General features: G+C 35.7%; 1 protein-coding gene across 2 annotated transcripts in view; it reads left to right on the top strand.

The window, feature by feature from the left end:
- Positions 1–631: 631 nt before the first annotated feature.
- The window catches only part of LOC131152054 (protein NUCLEOLAR COMPLEX ASSOCIATED 4), a 52,674-nt gene continuing 38,497 nt past the window's right edge, over positions 632–14,808 (top strand). The window contains exons 1-5 of one of the 2 annotated variants that reach the window (XM_058103650.1): positions 632–1,067; positions 1,166–1,258; positions 3,812–3,885; positions 4,000–4,061; positions 4,154–4,205. In XM_058103650.1, the coding sequence (XP_057959633.1) occupies positions 702–1,067; positions 1,166–1,258; positions 3,812–3,885; positions 4,000–4,061; positions 4,154–4,205 (647 nt within the window). In that variant the 5' untranslated portion in view covers positions 632–701. Of the gene's footprint in view, positions 1,068–1,165; positions 1,259–3,811; positions 3,886–3,999; positions 4,065–4,153; positions 4,206–14,808 lie in introns of both variants that reach the window. The other variant, XM_058103649.1, reaches the window with a different exon arrangement.

Raw genomic sequence — 14,808 nt, 5'->3', positions numbered from 1 at the left:
GCAAAACCCTCCTATCTTGAAGCACATCAATCAACTTACTCATAAACTTTGTATTACATTTAACCAAAATAATGAAATAAAAATTCAAAATGTTCATCATTAGATCATCACTTTGGGATAGAGATACATTATTTGTCATTATTTAGTATTATGAAAAGCCCATATTAATATTTTGTGTGTAACCATGAGAAGCAAATTGAAATAATGAGCATTATTGCCCTAAATGATATGATCTTAATTTTGAATTTCTTGTAGTATGTGCATGGGACATGTAAAAAATGCAGGATGAACCAGCGTTTTTTGAGCTAAACACACGTCACCTGTTCTGTTAATTCGTAGGTAAAAAAAAATACTAGATCTTCTAGTTTTGTTTTAAAAATATATACATAGGGCATTCAAAAAATGTTAGTTTATCTAATATTTTTCAACTAAAAATATTAGTTTATCTAATCTTTTAGTGGTCACATATCATCTCTATTTTTACGCTAGAACATTTTTTTTTAATAAACGTTATGTATCAATTTGGAAATAAAGTTTCATTCCTCATGTTTTAAAATAATTTTTACTAAAATAATATTAAATTCGGAAAAAAACTCTCCTAGTCTCTGTCCATTTTAAACGCTGCGTTAACGTTCTTCCCCTACTTTTGGGCTCTTCATCTTCATCTCACGCCGCCTCCTTCGCTTACCGCCAATTGAACCATGGCTTCGACTCCAGCAAAGAAGAGGAAAGGCAAATATAGTCTCTCAGAGCTGAAAACCCTAGGTCACCAGCTCCTCTCCTCTAGATCCCACATCAACAACCTCCCTCTCCTCCTCTCCTTCATCTCCCCCTCTTCTCCCCCACACTATGCACTCGAATCCCTCCTCTCTCTCCAGTCCTTCTTCACTCCTCTTCTCCCTCAACTTCCGCCCTCTTCCTCCTCCTCCTCCAAGCCTTCTGCTCGCCAGAACTCCGCTGAAGATCCCGAGTTCATCTACTGGACATGGCTTCGGTCCAAGTTTGACAACTTTGTTCAATCGCTCATTGACGTTGCCGTGTCTCCAAAGTCCGAAGATGCTCTGCGGGTGAGACGCCGTCTTTTACTTTTTTACTTCTTCTTACGCACACTTGTTCTTGTTCTTCTCGCTAATTTAATGTTGCTTGGTTTTATTTTCTTTGTTAGGATGTTGTGCTGGACACGATAATGGAGTCTGTGAAGCTGGGGAATGGGGGCAGATTTCAATCTGCCATATATCACAAGTTCATTCATAGAATTGTAAGTTACTTCTTTCTTTGAACCCGAAGTGAGAATGGTTTATTGTGCTTTATTAGGAGCCTCAAAGTTTTCATCTTTCAAACCTGCATTCTGCTTTACCTTTTTAAAAAAAAAAAAAAATTGTTTGTTATTTGAATCCACATGATTTGGTGGTTTATTTCTTGTTACATGAGTCTAAATTGTTTAAAAGAGTCGAATCAACTCGTAAACTACTCCAGTTCGACTTGTTTTATAGTTTGAATGGTTTGGTAGGACTCTAATCAGATTCTATTGAGTACATTGGTGGGTTGAGTACTAGAGTTTGAGTTTTTCAATACTACTTATGAGCCTAATGAAGCTTTATCTAAATTTTATTATTTTATTTTCTATATTTATAAGTGATTATATTTTATACATACATTTGCTAATTTATATATATATATATATGTGTGTGTGTGTGTGTGTGTGTGTATAGCAACTATGGTGTCCGCTTTTAGTAGTTGTAGACAGATATTAAAATGTTTTGGGTTTTGGAAATTGCATTTAAAAACATGGGAAAAAATAAAGAGTATCAACTAATTTAATCGTCTTGGTTAAGGATGACGATATTAAAGAAAGATGGTGAAGTTATTTTGGTAAGTTGTTTAACGAAAACCAAATAGAAGACTTAAACTTAGAATTGTCAAATGAGGAAAAAACTAAAAATATAAGATTTATTCGCAAAATTAGAGTTAACGAAGTTAAGTTTGCACTAAAAAAGATGAAAAATGGGAAAGTTATGGGATCAGATAACATCCCAATTAAAGTTTGGAAATGCTTGGGTGATAATGGAATTATATGGTTAATTAATTTATTTAATACAATTGTAAAAGCTAAGAAAATGCCAGATGAATGGAAGAAAATAACTTTAATACCTATATACAAAAATAAAGGAGATATTCAAAATTATAATAACTATCGTGAAATTAAACTTATGAGTCATACGATGAAACTATAGGAAAGGGTAGTTGAACAAAGATTAAGGTTAGAAACGAAAATTTTAGAAAATCAATTTGGTTTTATGCCTGGGAGATCTACCACAAAAGTTATTTATCTTTTAAGAAGATTAATAGAAAAGTTTAGGGAAAAGAAGAGGGAGTTGCATATGATATTTATTGACCTTGAGAGAGCATATGATAGGATACTTAGAGAAGTTCTATGGTGAGTTTTAGGAAAAAAGGGTATATGTTGTAGGTATAACGATGTCATTAAGGATATGTAAGATGGAGTAATGACTAGTATAAGGACTATAGATGGAGAAACTAGAGAATTTCCAATTACCATAGGTATACATCAAGGATCTGCTTTGAGTCCTTATCTTTTTTCTTTAGTGATGGACCAATTGACTAAGAGTATTCAAAAGGAGGTTTCATGGTGTATGCTGTTTGCAGATGATATTGTATTAATTGACGAAACTAGGGACGGAGTAAAGGCTGAGTTAGAATTATGGAGAGAAGCTTTGAAATCTAGAGGCTTTAGGATAAGTAGAAATAAAACAGAATATATGAAATGTAATTTTAGTAATGATAGGAGGAATATTGGAGACAAAGTTAAATTTGATGATGAAGAAATAAATAGCACTTGTAGATTTTGATACCTTGGATCTATTATACAAGTTGAAGGAGAAATTGAAGATGATGTAATGCATAGAGTTAAAGCAAGTTGGGTGAAATGAAGAAGTGCTTCAAGTGTGCTATGTGATTGCAGAATACCCTTAAAATTGAAAAGGAAGTTTTATAGGACAGCTATAAGACTAGCTATGCTATATGGATCGGAATGTTGGGCGATGAAGAAACATAATATCCAAAAAGTAAAAGTTGCCGAGATGAGAATGTTTAGATGAATGAGTGGTATAACATTGAAAGATAAATTAAGAAATTGACATATTTGTGGTAAGTTAGGTGTAACTCCTATAGAAGATAAGATAAGGGAGAGATGACTTAGATGGTATGGATACTTGCAACGTAGGCCACATGGTGTATCTGTGAGGAAGAGTGTCGTAGTTACTATGGGGGGCAGTAGAAGGGGTAGGGATAGACCTAAAATGACTTGGGAGGAGATAGTGAGTAAGGATTTAATATCCTTGAATCTATCAAAAGAAATGGTCCATGATTGCATAAATTGGCGGAAAATGATTCATATAGCTGACCCACTTAGTGGGACTAAGGCTTGGTTTTTTGGTTGTTGTTGTTGTATCAACTAATTTAATCATTAGTTGAAAATTTTATTGATTTTATTTTAACTGTGAATCCATTTGAGGAATTTTTTTGGAATAATATGGGAATAATATGGGAAAAAGGTATGTTGAAAACTCATCTTCTTCCTTCTCTTAATTGTATGTGCTCGTAATATTAGTTTATATCAAAATTATGCTTAATTTTGTCTAGTTGGAGCTGAATTTAAAAACTTTAATTTTTTTTTTCTAATCAAATCAAGTTGAGTACTTCACTGGCTAGACGTGACTAAAATGCACCCTAATCTAGATAATTTAGTTGCTAACCATGAACTGTTATCCACACTCTTGATAACTTACAGGTTCACTCATCTTTGGTGGTGGATTTTTTGTTAGAATCACTCACATCAAAGTATTTCAAGTTCCTTGATGTTCGGTATGATTGAAATACACGACTGCTTGTTCCCTCTCTCCCTTTCGCCCAAGAAAAATGGCTGATAAAGTAGGATTCCTGCGATTTTATTATTAAATCATTCTCATTCTTGTGCAGTTATTTTACCTATATCAGCCTGGAAAAACTATCAAGAACCTTGGAGACAAAAGATATATCTGGTAGTTAGTAAATGTTATTCATCTCCAAAGTTCTTAATTCTTTTGTTTGTTTCTTTTTTCCATTGATTTTTTTTTTAATTTTTTGTTTTTAGAGAAGAGAATTATGAGTTTGGATGGTGATGGTGAGAGTCAATCAAAAGAAAGGTTTGCACACTCTGCCCAGTTGCCCCTTCCCCATGCAAATCATCCTTTACTTTTTTCGCATTCATGTTGTGATGTAGATGATATGTCAATGTGATTGTAACTAAAGTTGGATACCATGCTTTGTCTGCATTTGGTGATGCTGAGAGCACTATTAACTTGAATTGTTGTATTTTTTGTGTAAGTTTGAAGGGTTTTGGTTTTTGTATAAATTTGAAGTTTTGAATAGTTGTAGTTTTGGCCATAGGTTATTGCAATTTGCAAATATTGCCATGTCCTATAATATTATTTACCTTTGATATGTTATCCATTTATTGGGTGTACCTCATTCTTTGGGAAAGTGCAGAACACTAGCTTTTTTAATTTTTTGTAAATAAAAGGAAACTTCATGAAGAAAAAGAGGAACGTACAAGGAGGATCACATGGCGTTCCACGGAAAAAATGAAATAAACTTAAAAAAAGGAGAAAAAATCGGAGCTAATTGCAGCAATGATTGAAAAAAAAAAAAAAGCTAACTATGCTTTCCTCTTCTCTCAAAATTAGAGAAGCAAGTTCTACTAAAATGGCTGAAAGAAAACACCCACAGGGAAGCAAACAAAACAATCTTGTTCCAGGTCAGATGCAGAGACAAGAAGTGACCATGAGAAATGGAAGCTTTGTTTTTAATTAAATGGCCAAGAACATTGTATAAAATGCACACAGCCACAATCTTCTTGCATCTTTTTATGTCACTTGAAACCTCTTTAAGAAGTCTAAATTAAGGCCTCTGAAGAGCTTAGGCGCACCTGACACTAGGAAATCAAAGAACTTATTTGATAAGCTCCAAGTTGAACACTATAAGAAAAAGTGACAATGAGTAAATCACAGAAACATCCTTGGTGCAAGGTTGAAGAAAGCATTCCCGAATGTTATTGACCAGCACCAACATGCATTTGTTGCAGGCAGGCAGATCATGGATGCAACCCTTATTGCTAATGAAGTTGTCAATGTCCATAGCAAGGGTAGGAAAAGGGAGAGGTCTATAATATAAGCTTGACATGGAGAAGGCTTGTGGTCATGTTAATTGAAATTTTCTCCTTACTCAAAAAATGGTTTTTGAAGATCTTTGATGTAGGTGGATCCAATAATGCATTTCAACAACGAATTTTTCCAATGCACATCAGTTTTCTAGTAGGTTTTTTTCGCTCTTCTAGAGGTCTATGGTAGGGTGATCCCCTCTCCCCCTTATTGTTTATCGTGGTTTTGGAAGTGTGAATCTCATGTTGAATAAAGCTTCCGAAGGAGGCCTTCTTAAAGGTCTTAGTATTGGATCAAATGGGAGGGAAATGGGAGTCTCCCATCTCTTTTTCATGGACGATACCATCATTTTCTATGAAGAGGATCCTTAGAAAATACTTAATCTTTGATGCCTTCTTCTCAGGTTTGAAGTAGTCTTGCGCTTGAAGGTGAATTTGGGAAAAAGTGAACTCATTCCAGTTGGGGTTAGCTTTGAGGGGGCTTTCCTTGTAGGCCTTTTGGGCTGCTAGTTGGTAGCTTTTCCAATCTTACCTTGGTTTTCCTTTTGGAGCTAAATCAAAACAAAGGAGTTTGGGGCCCCATCATTGAAATATTTGAAAGTGTTTGTGCCATCTTTGTGCATCCCCTTGGAAAAAGATGATAATCACCTAGTTAAGATAGTCGCTTGATGAATTAAATGGGAATTTGGTTAGGCAAGGCACATGACAAACACCTAGGCAAGGTGAATCACTTGCTGTGACATTGCATTAGGGACTAAAAAGGAAGTTGCCCAGGCAAGGCATATGATGAATATTGCCTAGGAACATGGCTTTCACTCAAGTTAGGTAAATCACTTACCACAAAACCGTCTAAGAAATTACAAGTGGCCAAAACTAGGCAACAAAGGTTGCATATTCACTGGTTGATAGGGGTCGCCTAATCATTAGGCGACACGGCAGACAAAAATCGGGCATGACATGATAATTTGTCAACAATAATAGTTAGGTCTTTAATGTTTAGAAATATTTCAACTTTATGATTAGGATTAGTGCTCAGAAACGCCCCACTTTTATTATTAGAATTTAATATTTTGAATTTATACTTGTAACCATGGAATTAATGTATCTTCGACCTAAAGAGGGGATAAATATATGTAATTGTTATTGTAAAAGGGGCCTTCAAGGCTTCAACCCAACATGCAAGCCAACCTAGTGCTAAAACAACATGACACACTGTATTTTTTATCTCCACTCTCTCTCTCTCTCTCTTAATCTCTGTGTCCTTAACCTACTGCTTTCTCCCTCTTCTTCTAACCTAAGTCTGTTTACCTCCCCTATCATTCTCCCTCCTTTTAATGATTTCTATGACTCCCTTTTCTCTATCTTCTTATTTCTTTAGGCTAGCCCTTTTCAAATAAGGTATTTATCCCAAAACCTTTGACGGGACTGGCATAACGATCCCATCTCATCCTCTACACTCAAAAATTCCCTATTCCCTTTCTAGGAACTATTTATTGGAAGTAATAAATAGGCATGCTTGGCGGGACACCTCATCATCATCATCAACAACATTCAAACTATTTATTGGAAACGATGAATCGGCACACCAACGTGGGATCATATCATGCTGCTAGTTCCAAAGGTGCATGATAAAGACACGATCCAATCAGACTTGCTTGTGATGACTTAACAACGTTTTGACAACAAATTGCGGTGCAAAGTTTTCATGCGATCTTTCACACCTCTCACTAGGTAGTAACAACATCGAAGACGATCATGGGCAATTTGAAAACTAAGATGAGATCTTGGATGGAGAACATGTAGGAAAACATGTTTGGGGATGTAAGGACCACAATAGAAGCTCTTGTTGCAGCTCGTTGACAATTCTTTATGGGCACGGTCGAACCATCATGCATAACTGTTGTGATGGTTTGGCCAACATGCTCTTTTGCAGGTGGATGCTGCTATTTTGCCCCACAATCTCCCCTTGTTAAACCATCGCCTAGGTTGGTTTCGGCTAGACATGTGAGCTCTTTGAAGAGACATAGTTGATAATAAGGACCATGAAAATGATGTATTGGCTGATTACATAGAAGATGATGAAGAGGTCGAGCCCAAAAATTATGATGACTCCTTAGTGGCCAACTATATTAAGGAGGAGGGGTGGATTTTGATTCAACCGATTATGAAGAATACAAGAACTCTTTTTTGATCGAATTTGGTGTTTGGTGATCGTCTTCTGTCTTCCACTCTTGATTGGTCAAAGCATGCTCCAAGTCCAATATGCTCGGGAGCATCTCTTACAAATAATTTGACCAATCAAGAAATCCTTTCAGCCTAAGAAGACAGCAAAGGCAATACATTCTTCATGGCCGACATATATATGTGTGCACGTCAACTGATGCCCAGTTTGTATGGTAATCTTTCAACCTAGGAAGATGATGAAATAAAAATATTTCATGGCTGAAGGGTATAAAAATTTATAATTGACCAAAATTTATGTTGCGTTGGTAATGATACTTTGGCAAGTTAGGACCATGGTTTTAAAACTCGGATTGTTGACCAACTCGGTGAAGTCACTAGGTTGGTCAGATCGGTGGGTCAAATTGGTGGTTGAGCCGGTAACACACACACACACACACACAGAGACATATATATATATATATATATATATATATATATATATATAGACAAGTTTATGCAGTTTTAAATCATCATTTTTTTCTCCTTATTCCTAAAATATCCTAAATGTGATAAGTTATTATTTATTTACAAAATTTACAAATGCGGATATATAAGTATTTTAATATAATAATTTTAATTTTAAAATAAAATTTTTAACTCTCTTGATATCTCCATTAACTTCCCAATAATCTACATAATTTCAAATCTTTTCAAAAAGAGTTGTTAACCACATAGGCATCAGGTGCTGATGAGGCTGCGATTAATGTGTATGTGTGTCTATGCATTTATAGATTATACTAGTATAAAAATCAGCAACAAAACTAAAACAAATTTTAATACTACTTTTTAATTGTTAAAATATTTTTAAAACTTATTCTTTTTATTAAATATTCAAAGATAGCTGGAAAATATTTGATTTAATTAAAAATTATATGTAGTATGCCATGCCCCAACAGCCATATAAGAAATTGAAAATCTAGATATTTATTGGTTTTTGTAATTTGAAACAGTAAAAGCAAGTTGGTCATGTGGTCAGCAAGCTTGCTAATAATTCCAGAGCATGCAGGTTCAAGCTCCTTCCCTTCCTCATTTCCTCTTATTTTTATTTTTTATAAGGACTATAAGCTGCTAAGTCATCCCGACTGATTTACTAGGGTCAGACAAGGCAAGCCAAGTCACCCGGTTCTAACCAGGTTTACTCGGGTTCTCTTTAAAATTGGTTTCTTTCCATCACTAGGATTGGTGAAGGATCCGCTTTTGGTCCAATCCGATCAGATCAGCCAGTTTGGTCTAGGTTTTAAAACCATGGTTATGAATGCTAGTTTATATGCGTTAAAAGCAATTAATGGAGCAGCCGTGGGGGGCATTGTTTGTGTCATCTTTGTGCACCCTTGGAGTATGCCATCACTTGAAGAATTACATGGGAAGTTGCCTAGGTCAGGCACATGACAAATACTTGGGCAACGTGAATCACTTACTGAATGTTGCCTTAGGGACTAAAAGGTAAGTTGCATGAACATTGATTGGGAACATGGTAGTTGCGTAGGCTAGGATTTCATTTATCACACAACCGTATGAGGAATTACAAGTGGCCACCTAGGCGATAGAGGTTGACGCAATCATTGGGTGACAAAGGTTGCCCAATCTAGGAGGTTGCTAGTCATGACGCGACAGGGCAGATGAGCATTGGGCATGACATTCTTAACTATAACAATTAAGCATTTAACGTTAGGAGATAAACTAACTTTATGATTAGGATTAATGCTTGGAGACGTCTCAACTTTATTATTAGGATTTGGTATTTTGAATTTGTGCTTGTGACTGTAGAATTAATGTTGGTTTGACTTGCAAATGATGTAAATATTTGTGATAGTTACTGGAGAAGGGACCTTCAACCCAACATTCTACACAAATTTGGTGTTTAATGCACACACACATAGAGAAGGTATTGTGGCCTGTTGTATTAAGCATTGGGGATGGTTTGAATGTTGGGTTGAAGGCCCCTTAGAATTATTGTAGGTTTGACAAATAATGATATAAATATGTGTAACTGTTATTGGAAAAGTGACCTTCACAAAATTCAACATTGCTCTGGTCAACATTGCTCTGGTGCTTAATATGCACATAGGAGAGAGGAGAGAAGGCACAGTGACCTATTGTATTAAGCACAGAGGTTGGTTTGAATGTTGGGTTAAAGGTCCCTTTTACGATAAAAATTACACGTATTTATACCCTTTTCCCTTTTCAAATTAAACCTACATTAATTCTACAGTTACAAGTATAAATTCAAAATATTAAATCCTAATAATAAAGTTGGGACATTACTAAGCATTAATCCTAATCATAAATTTGGGTCATTTTTAAACATTAAAGGCCTAATTATTATAGTTGACAAAATTCTCATGTCGTTCTTGATTCTTGTTTGCCTCTTTGCCTCATGTTTAGGCCACCTATTGGATGACCGGGCAACCTCTTATCATTTGATGACTGTGCAACCTCTATCGTCTAGGTGGTCACTTGTGATTCCTTAGATGGTGGTGCAATAAGTGATTCGACTGGCTTGGGCAACTGCCATGTTCTTAGGTGATATTCATCATGTGTCTTGCCTGGGCAACTTCTTTTTAAGTTCCTAAGGCGACGGTGCAGTAAGTGATTTCCCTTGTTTGGGTGTTTGTCATTTGTTACGCTTGGGCAACTTCCCAGGTTTCTTCAACTGTCTTATCTAGATGATTGTAGTCATATTCTAGGGTTTGCACAAAGGTGACACAAACAATGCCCTCCATGATTGCTCCATTTAGTTGCTTTTAACGCTTTTAGATGAACAATGTAAAATTTACAAAGAATCGTTACTAGTACGACCTAAGTTTTGGATGACTATAAACTTTTATACCCTTCATCCATGAAATATTTTCATTTCACTATCTTCCTAGGCCAAAAGATTACCATGTCATATAGCTTAGGCATTGATTGATTTACATATATATATATATATATATATATATATATATATATATGTGCGGACCCCGCATACGGGGGAGCTTTGTGCATCGGGCTGTCCTTTTTTATTTATTTTATGACAACGACGAGCCTTAAGTCCCACTAGGTGGGTTTTGCCATATGAATCTTTTTCTGCTAATTCACATGATCAAGGACATTTTTCTCATCTAGCTAAAGAGCTATTGGATCCTTTCTAACTATCTTATTCCAAGTTATTTTAGGTTTACCTCTACCCCTTCTACTACCATTAACAATAACTAACTCACTCTTCTTCGCTGGAGAGCCTATGTTTCAAATGCCCAAACCATCTAAGGTGCCCCCCTCTTATTTTCTATTGGTGCTACACCTACCTTACCGTGAATATTTTTGTTCTTTTAATTTATTCTTTAAAGGTATACCACTCGTCCACCTTAGCATTCACATTTTTGCAACTTTTACTTTTTCGATATGTTATTTCTCAGTTGTGGAACATTATGATCCATATAGCATGACTGGTTTTATAGCCGCCCTATAAAACTGTCCTTTTCATTTTAGGGGTATTCCACGATCACACAACACGCTTGAAGCACTCCATTTTATCAACCTGCTTTAACTCTATATATTACATCCTCTTCGAGCTTTCCCTCTGCTTGTATGATAGATCCAAGCTATTGAAATCCACTAGTGCTACCAATTTCTTGATTATCGATTTTAATCTTATCTTTAATATTCCACCTTATGTGACTGAAGTTACATTTCATATACTCTATTTTATTTCTACTTATTTTAAAGCCTTTAGACTCTATAGTTTTTCTCCATAATTCTAACTTATATTCTACTCTACTCCAACTTTCATCAATTAAAATAATATCATCTGCAAACAACATATACCACGGGATCTCAATTAGGATATTCCTAGTGAGTTTGTCGATCATTAAAGCAAAAAGATATGGACTCCACGTAGAACCTTGATGTACCCTATTGTGATTGGAAATTATTTAGACTTTCTTCTTTTGGTCCTAACATTGATTGTTACCCTATAATACACATCCTTAATGACATCATTATATCTACTGCACACTCCTTTTCTAGAACACACCAAAGGATTTCCATAGGTACTCTATCATATGCTTTCTCAAGGTCAATAAAAACCATATGCAAATCCCTCTTTTTTTGCCAAAACTTTTCCATTAATCCTATTAGAAGGTGAATAGCTTTTGTTGTTGATCTCCTAAGCGTAAAACCAAATTGATTTTCTGAGACCCTCTTTTCTAACCTTATTCTTTGTTTAATTACCCTTTCCCACGGTTTCATCGTATGACTTATAAGATTGACTCCATGATAGTTATTGCAAGTTGAATATCACCTTTGTTTATGATTAAAGGTGTTATTGTGCTTTTCCTCCACTCTTGTGGCATTGTCTTGGTTTTTAATATAGTGTTGAAAAGATTTGTTAACCAAACACTTCCAATATCCCCGAAACATTTCCAAACTTCAATTGGGATGTTATTCGGTCCTATACATTTTCCAATTGTCATCTTTTTTCAATGTCATCTTTACTTCACTGACCCTATTTTATGGATAAATCTCATATTTTAATCTTTTCGTCATTTGTCAAATCTAAGTTCAAATTTTTAGTATGGTTTTCCTCATATATGTGTGTGTATGTGTGTATATATATAATAAGTTCAAACTTTCAATATGGTTTTCTTTATTTATATATATATATATATGACCTTTCAACCACGAAGAATGCAATACTTTTGTTGTCTTCCTAGGTCAATATATATATAAAATCTAAGTTCAAACTTTCATTATGGTTTTCTTCATTTATATATATATGACCTTTCTACAATGAAGAATGCATTACTTTTGTTGTCTTCCTAGGCCAAAAGATTTCTTGATTGATCAAATTGTTTGTAAGCGATGCCCCTAAGCCTATTGGACTCGGAGCATGTTTTGAATGTCCAATAGTGGAGGATAGAAGATGATCACCTGACACCATATTTACGTTCAGTCAAGGGATAGTCCTCACCTAATTTAATTTTTGTCTATGAATTTGCCAAAATCCATATTAGGTTTGAGATCATTTTTGATCTCAAGATTGCTATATCCTTCATCATTTATAGGCTTTGAATCCTCAACCTAAAAGGAGTTCTTGTATTCTTCATACTCAGCCGAGTCAAAATCCATTTCCTCCTTAGTATAGTCGGCCTCTAAGGAGTCATCATAATTTTTATGCTTGACCTCTTCATCCTGTTTTATCGACTAGGAGATTGTTTTCATGGTCCTTCATTCGACAATGTAAAAAGAGTCCGCTGCCCCTTGTGCTGCTGTATTTGGCCGAAAAATCATCATAGGCGTTGGTTTAGCCAAGAGGAGATTGTGTGGCAAATGATAGTTGCCCCCAACGTCCACCTGCAAAAGAACAAGTTGTTGAATCCATCACAATAGTTATAGGCGATGGTTCAACCATTAGCATAAAAGGACTATGGGTGAGTTGTAGCAAGAACTTCTATTGTGGTTCCTACATCTTCAAACATGCCTTTTTTTTTTTGCATATTCTCCATCTAGGATCTTGTCTTAACTTTCAAATCACTCATGATTGTCTTCATTGTAGTTAATATCTTGCGAGAGGTGTCGGAGACGGCACAAGAACTTTCCTTCGCAATCGATTGTTGAATTTACGCTAAGTCATCATTGGCAAGTTTGAATGGCTTTGGCAACATCGTGTCTTTATCATGCAGCACCTCTGGTAATTGATGGCACAATAGGGTCCTGCGTGGGTGTGCCAATTTATCGTTTGGAAGTAATATTTTGAATGTTGATAATGATGATGTGTCCCTCTAGGCATGCGAATTTATTATTTCCAATAAATAATTCTTGACATGGGAATTGGGAGCTTTTCGAGTCTGGAGGATATGATGGGATCATTATGCCAACCCTTGTTGGAGGTTTTTAGATAAATGCCCTATTTCACTAGCGATATTCTATGAAATGAGGAATGGGAGAAGGGAGTTGTAGAAATCGTAGTAAGGAGGGAGAAGGATTGGGAGGTGAACGGACTTTTAGGGTAGAAGAGATAAAAAAAGAGATGGATTAAGGAGGGAGGGAGAGATAGGTAAAGGAGGGAGGGCGGGAGGGAGGAAGCATTGGGCTGGTCTGAATGTTGGGTTGAAGGTCTTTTTTACAGTAACAATTATACTTTTTTACCATTTTTAGGCCAAACCTACATTAATTCTATAGTTACAAGAATAAATTCAAAAATATTAAATCCTAATAATAAAGTTGCGAGTTGCGATCCATCTAAACATTAATCCTAGTCATATAGTTGGGCTGTTTCTAAACACCAAAGGCCTAATTATTATAGTTGGCAAAACTCTCATGTCGTGCCTAATGCTTGTCTGTGTTGTTTCTTGATGATTTGGTAACCTCCCAGATGATTGGGGGACTTTTGTTACCCAATGACTATGCGATATTTGTTTCTTGGGTGGGGCCACATGTAATTTGTTAGACACTTAAACAATAAGTGATTCACGTAGCCTAGGTGACTACCATGTTCTCAGATGATGTTCGTCATGTGCTTGCTTGGGCAATTTCCCTTTTAGTCCCTAAGGTGATGTTGTGGTGAGTGATTTACCTTGCCTGGGTGTTTGTCATGTGCCTCATCTGGGCGACTTCCCATGTAATACTTTAGGCGATTGCCTTAGATAGGTAATTATCATTGTATTTCGGAGGGTTCACAAAGATGACACAAGTAGAAAGGAAGTTGGCCAATAGGAATAGGAATTATTTTTATAAAGGTGGGAGATTTACCCTTATTAAGAGCACCTTAACAAATCCCATGGTCTATTATATGTCCCTTTTTTTTTTTTTTTTTGCTTTGTTGCTAGAAGGTTAGAGGGAATTCAAAGAAGATTACTTAGGTGAGTTCAGGGGACCAATTCAAGTATCACCTTGTCAACTAGGTGGTTGTTAAACAACCTATTCGATTTGGAGTTTAGGAACCAAATCTCTCTCTATAATAAACAAAGACCTTCTCGGGAATAGCTTTGGAGATTTATGAAAGAGAAGGATTAGCTTTGGAGGGAAATCATAGCTTCAAAATATGGTTGTCAGCTTAATCGCTGGATCACTAAAGTTGGGAGAGGAACATATGATGTTGGAGTTCAGAAATCCATCACGGAAGGGTGGGATTATTTTCTCTGTCATTAGCTTCCAAGTGGGGAATGGGGATAATATGCTTTTTTGGCATGATACCTGGTGTAGTCATTCTTTTGTTACTGTGAAACTCCCATCCTTTTTTTGTTTGGCCTATAGACAATGATGCCCTGCTTAGTAATTATTTTCAAATTTCTGAGCTAGGGATTTTTTGGAATATTCCCATGATTAGAAATGTTTTTGATTGAAAAATTAGATAGCTTGCTAATTTTTTATGTTAGTTTATACAA

The sequence above is a fragment of the Malania oleifera genome, chromosome 3 (assembly GCF_029873635.1).
Source record: "Malania oleifera isolate guangnan ecotype guangnan chromosome 3, ASM2987363v1, whole genome shotgun sequence".
In the NCBI taxonomy this organism is placed as follows: Eukaryota; Viridiplantae; Streptophyta; class Magnoliopsida; order Santalales; family Ximeniaceae; genus Malania; species Malania oleifera.
The sequence above is the reverse complement of the archived record's forward strand: the minus strand, read 5'-3'. Positions and strand labels throughout refer to the sequence as shown.